The 6,118-nt window shown below is 37.5% G+C and overlaps 2 protein-coding genes across 2 annotated transcripts; one reads left to right on the top strand and one right to left on the bottom strand.

Annotated features, from left to right (window-relative positions):
• The first annotated feature begins 322 nt into the window (after window positions 1-322).
• On the top strand, window positions 323-2,269 carry LOC120195742 (ATP synthase mitochondrial F1 complex assembly factor 2-like). The gene is given in 5 exon segments (XM_039197667.1): window positions 323-742; window positions 1,399-1,573; window positions 1,664-1,738; window positions 1,741-1,940; window positions 2,037-2,269. Coding segments are annotated over 5 exon segments (990 nt in total). The 3' UTR covers window positions 2,157-2,269.
• Window positions 2,270-2,884: 615 nt separating this feature from the next.
• LOC120195743 (succinate dehydrogenase [ubiquinone] iron-sulfur subunit 2, mitochondrial-like) lies at window positions 2,885-5,722 on the bottom strand. Its single transcript, XM_039197668.1, has 2 exons — window positions 4,998-5,722; window positions 2,885-3,217 (listed from the first exon to the last, which is right to left on the bottom strand). The coding sequence occupies exons 1-2, from the start codon at window positions 5,678-5,680 to the stop codon at window positions 3,046-3,048; spliced, it is 855 nt and encodes a 284-aa protein (XP_039053599.1). The 5' UTR covers window positions 5,681-5,722; the 3' UTR covers window positions 2,885-3,045.
• Window positions 5,723-6,118: the final 396 nt, after the last annotated feature.

The raw sequence follows: 6,118 nt of genomic DNA, 5'->3' as shown, positions 1-6,118 counted from the left end.
CACTGAATTCGTGCTATAAAAAGTTCAAATTTAAATATAGGGACAAATCCCAGAATTTGACCTTTGAAAAAAATCACAAAAGTTTGAACTCCAAAACCTTTCATGTCATGAGACTGCGTATAATAAACCCAAACAAGAAAGAAATGTTTAATGGCTGATCCATCACCATTTACATATTCGAACCCATAAGAGAATTAACGAGGCCTCAAATCACAGCCCATTCGATTCGATGTTTTCTCTCCCTTTTCCTCCTCCTTTCCTTCAATGAAAAAACCCTATAGCTAAGCTCGCTTACATTTCCGGGGGGGGGGGGGGGGGGACAATGGCAGCTACTCTTTTAAACAAAGCCTTAAAACCCATAAAACATCCGAGCTTCCTTTCATCTCTGCGCTCTCTTAATTTCACTTCTCTCGCCACCAACCCCTCCGACGGCGGCTCAACTTCATCGCCCTTCACGTTCGACAACAAAGAGAAAGACAATGATAGCATATATTTAAAGCCATCGACTTCGAATGCGACCCCCGAAAAGAAAACGACGTCGGTGACTACGCCGATATCGTTCATGACTGGATCGATAGTTGGGAAGAGATTCTATAAGAAAGTTACTACGAGAGAGTCCGACGATGGGATTGGGTGGACGGTGATGCTTGATTATCGGACTCTTAAAACCCCTTCCAAACGCCCTCTCAAGCTGCCCACTTTGGCCCTTGCTAAGGCCATTGCTGCTGAATGGGAATATCAGGTACGCTATTTTCTTTTACTATGATTCTTCGTTTCATTTTATAAAAATTTGGGTTTTTCTTGCTGAGATTGAACGTTAATGGTTACTTTTGTGCTTAGGGCGTGCAAAATTCGATCGAAATTTTGATCTTTTCGATTGAAGAAAACTCACTCAAATTGATTTCGAGATCTCGAGTTGAGATATAAAATAAAAACTCGAATAGTAATAAAAAAAATTAGTAATTATATATTGATTTTCAAAATTTAGGGTGAAGATTATATATATATATATATATATATATATATATTAAAAAACATGAAGATATATATATGTTTTCTATATTGTTATAGAAAATCATTTAAATTTGAATCAAATAGCATCATAATGTTATAAAAAATTACAATTAAAATTTAACAAAAATTTGACTCATAAAAATTTTCAAATTAAGTTTATTAAATAGGAATCTACAATTCAAATCATTCGAAATATTTTTACTAGACTCAATTCAACGCACACCCCAACTTGTTTGAATTGGTTATGGTTTAATTAATGTTACTTTAGAAAGTGGATAAGATGAATCCAAATGATTTAGTCTGTGTTTTAGTTCATTAGTTCATTCACCATCTTAAGTCCAATTGAACTCGATAATAAACTAATTAGATGTTGATCATTTTTAGCAAACAGATGGAATCAGACCCTTTACAATGCCATTGATGAAACTTGCTTGCACTGCGCTGGAGAGAGTGCCGCTCACACGCACAAAGGTCATCGAACATCTGATGAAGAAATTTGATCAAGATTTAGTGTTCTGTCGTGCACCTGAGGATAACACCTTGAATGCTGGTGTACATGGTGTGCGAGGCATATTCATCGTTATGTTTGCTTCAGTCTAAAAACCAAAATGCGATAATATTCATCATTATGGCTTTTTTTCTTTTACAGCAAGGCAAGTTGAGAAAGTTAATCCTTTACTTGCTTGGTTGAATTCTGAATTCGGCTTTAAACCTATTGTGTACTCCAGTTTTTTGGTGGGAAGCAAGGTGAAGGGCTCACAAAGGCTGTTGAAAACCTTCTAAAGAAGACAGATGACTGTGAATTGGCAGCAATAGATGCCCTTGCAGCCGCCGCACATTCATTGGTTATTGCTTTAGGAATTTTTCGAGGTAAATTGCAGATTGAGGAAGCGATTGAGTTGATTAGGCTCGAGGAAGATTTGCAGGTTCTTTTCGATTTCGTAAATCTCTTTGCAAACACTTGCGTAGGCCTTTATATATTATTAAACTTGTAACATGAGACTTCTCTTGTATATTTATAGGTGGGTAAATGGGGTTTAGTTGAAGGTGGGCACGACATCGACATTGCTGACCTGAAGGTGCAAATCGCATCAGCAACCGTGTTCCTTGGTCTTTCAAGGAAGAACTCGTTATTTGATTGAGGGGATGTCGAGGCTACGAAAGTTTTCTGCTGCTATAAGTTCATCTCTCCTAATTTGATACTTGCCGAGTGTTGTAAGATTGATGATTTTATTGATAAATGAATAAATGAATATGAAATGAGTTCAAGCGCCTTTCATCAACTTCGAACTTGTGGAAGATCCATGAAACTGGGCCACTTTCAATGAGGGAAGATCCCCAATGTACAACATCAATCCATTTTGGTGACCATGCTTTGCAGAAGCTGATGTCTCTTCTTTGCAGCAATAGCTGCAAATTGGTGTCAATGTCACAATTACAACAAGCTGTATCACAACCACTGTTGAAAACAAGTCAATATCCTCCTTAAAAAATATGTTTGATAAAATTGCCTCTGCTTATGAACTCCATAATCTCTTTCTCTTGCTGATGTGTGATCCATGTTCACTTTTTCAAGGTGTGACATTCTCTCCCAATTCAATTTCATTTCGGCCATTGTCAGGGATGCCCATCTTGTCTTACCCGCTTATTGAAGCGCTCGATATGATATCTAACAGTCAAAAGATTGCTCTAATAACACCTTTCATAAGTCCCATTGTCATCTTCCCAAAAGACATTCTTATGAATAACTTAAAAAGTGTAATGGTAACATACTTTGGTGGCTCAAAGCCTTGAGCTTCCATGGAAACTGAAAAGCCAATTGATGGTTATTATATAGATTGAATGCAACAAACAAAAATAAGGATCAATCGATTCAAAAATTAACACTTGAACAACAATTTTAAGTACAATTGTGAGGGAGAATACAATTATTGGCATATCTGACTCAAAGCAAAATGTTCATAGAGTCCTCACAAAGCAACTCAGATTAACTGGTTTTACATTCATATCTTATTTCTGAAGTTGGAGAGTTTAACCAGTAAGCTGAAGCTGCTTGATGTGTTGGATCTGCTTTCCGGGGTTCAGCCCCTTTGGACAAGCACGAGCACAATTCAATATCGTATGGCAACGATACAGCTTAAACTCGTCATTCACGGCGTCCAACCTCTCCTTTGTGTATTCATCACGGCTATCGCTAATCCATCTGCATATTTAATAAGAGCATGATTCACAAACTTTGTACCACTCAAAAGGTGATGATTTTACATTCTCTACACAGCCTCTAAACAGGAAAAACTAACGGTAAAGAACTAACAAAATCAGTAAGAGAGAGAACAGAGATCAATAGGCAAAAAACAATGATTGACAGGTTCAATTATAAGTTTAATGGCAAAGGATTATGTACAAAGGTTGGATGAACAAAACATCACAAATGGCAGCAGGCAGTTGAATTGATACTTGATAGCTCATCAACAACTGAAACATTCTAATACTGTAGTGTAGCAACTAGAATGTTTAAAGCAATGGCCTTTGCAATGTCACAATCAAATTCATTAAACATTTTGATTAGTAGAGTTGAAAAATGATTAGATTTTAAAAAAATAAAAATAAATAAGTAACCAGGATACTAAAGTGAATATCAAATACAACCCTTAATCACAAACGAGTAACTAGCACAAACTTAAAACATAGGTAACAATTTGTATATTCAATAATCACTCCCGATTAGTCTGGAGTGAAAATAAGGTAGTATGTGTTCAAAGACTCGACTATTTGACAATGAATATATACCCCTGCATAAGCGGTGCTCAAACCTATGATCTCAAGGGAAAACAACAATCCCTTAACCACAAAGGAAAACAACACACAGTATGCCCCAAGAAGAAAAACATCATTCGTTCATTCATTTAAACAATTGAGCATTCAATTATCAAACATACATTGATATCCAACACGCAGGAGAGGTAACTTTTTCCTTATACAGGAGAGACCATTAACCATGATAAACATTCTTAGCAAACTAGAAGCAAGGAAGCACGGGGACGGCAAACTTGTGCCGTTTCACGTGCCCGATACGTCCCCGGTACGGGGATGACACGGGGACGGCTAGGGTACGTACCGGGGACGTGCCACGGTGGCAGGGTACGGCTGAACGACGCCGGGGACGTTTCACCAAGTCTTGGGGACGTTTCAGGAACGGCATTTTCAACTTTTTCGACGTCGGAGGAGGTGGTGTCGAGGCTGTTGTTTGACTTGGCTATTTCGGCTAAAAAACCAACTTTACAGAGAGGGAGGAAAGCAACCTTCAACTCCAAACTTTTGTTTGATAAAATCAGTGAAGAAAGAGGGGAAGCTTCAGAAGCAAAAAACGCAACCCAAGCTCTCTTTTAAAAACTTTTGAAAACAAGTAAAAGCCAAGCTGATATCTTCTGAAGCTGATATATTTACTGATTTTCGACTTAATATTGTTGTTTGAGTCTTGATATTTGACATTATTTATGATTTTTTATATATATTTATAATTTTAAAATTATTTTATATGCCATACCCTTGCCGTCCCCGTACCCTGTAATTTTCAAAATTACCGTTTCCAGTTCCCGTCCCCGTATCCGTGCAACATAGACTAGAAGTCCCAAGAGAGTCCTAAAACTTAAATGTTAGCATAATCAATACAAGCCGAAATACTAACTTTAATGAATATATCAGAGAACCCCAAATTTGAAAGGATTAATGTGAATTGCAAGAAGCATTATCCAAATATAGCTAGCAAAGAGTGAAATAAATAAATCCTCCTTTTTCAGTTACCAACCAAATAGATACCAAATTAAGCCAAAAGAACACATGAACATCATCATATTAAAAAAACAATTTATGTGTTGTCTATCAGCCACTGAAGATAAATTCTAGACCCGATTCACAAAAACCATCATCATCAACAACAACTTAACAAATAAAACCCAGAATTAAATAATTGGTTTGATTACCTGTTAGCGTGGAGCAAAGCAGCAGGACCCAGATACGACTCAGGATTCCACCAATAACTGGGACAGCTGGTGCTACAACAAGCACACAAAATACACTCATACATCCCATCCAGCTTAGCTCTATCCTTTTTACTTTGTGGGATCTCTTTCCCCGCCGTCGGCGGCGGATTCTTCCTCTTCAGCCACGGCTCAATACTCTTATACTGATTATAAAAGTTGGTCATATCAACCACCAGATCTTTAATCACAAACATATGTGGCAGAGGGGTAATGGTCGTCTCCGAAGATCCCGATTCGATCTTGGTCAGACAAGCTAAGCCGTTACAGCCGTTGATGTTCATTGCACAAGAGCCGCAGATTCCTTCACGGCAGGAGCGGCGGAAGGTGAGCGACGGGTCGATCTCGTTCTTGATCTTGATGAGGGCGTCCAGAACCATGGGCCCGCACTCTTTCAGGTCGATTTTGTAGTCTTGGAGCTGGGGTTTGGCAGGGTCATCCGGATTCCATCGGTAGATTTGGAAGGTTTTCATGTTGGTGGAGGCGGCGGCTTTTGGTTCCACCTTTTGAGCGTCCGCCTCGCCAGCGTACGGTCTAATCACCGCCAACCTCGACGCCGGATTCACCGTCGATGAAGAGAGTCGAGACGTGGCATTCATCGCCCGTCGAATCAAACTGGTCGCCATGGATTTATGATAATACAAAATCCAGAAACGAAAAACAATGCAAGAAAAAGGAGTAAAATTTAGGGGATTTATATTAAATAAAATGACGGAAATAGACTATAAATAATGGGTTCAATCCACCAAACTGTTTATAATTTAAGGGTAAATTATATTTAATCACTCAACTATTTTTCCTACACCACTTTTAGTCACTAATATTTAAAATATTTCAATTTCATCATTCAACTTGTAGATTGCTCCTATTTTAATCTCTCTAAATTATCTTATTAATATTTTCTATGATGTATTATTATTATTATTATTATTATTATTATTATTATTATTATTATTATTATTATTATTGTCACATAAGATCAGAATATAAATAAATAAAATTAAAGGCTCAAATTATACCTCAAACCTTAACCCTACACTTCAAATAACAACTCCTAAACGGTA

The sequence above is a fragment of the Hibiscus syriacus genome, unplaced genomic scaffold (genome assembly GCF_006381635.1).
Source record: "Hibiscus syriacus cultivar Baekdansim isolate YM2019G1 unplaced genomic scaffold, ASM638163v2 tig00117017_pilon, whole genome shotgun sequence".
In the NCBI taxonomy this organism is placed as follows: Eukaryota; Viridiplantae; Streptophyta; class Magnoliopsida; order Malvales; family Malvaceae; genus Hibiscus; species Hibiscus syriacus.
This window is presented reverse-complemented; position numbering and strand designations above follow the sequence as displayed.

Coding starts and splice junctions, on each gene's coding strand:
- LOC120195743 (XM_039197668.1), bottom strand. CDS start 5,680: ATGGCGACCAGTTTGATTCGACGGGCGATGAATGCCACGTCTCGACTC. Junction 3,218..4,997: donor GCTTTGCTCCACGCTAACAG/GTAATCAAACCA, acceptor TTAAATATGCAG/ATGGATTAGCGATAGCCGTG.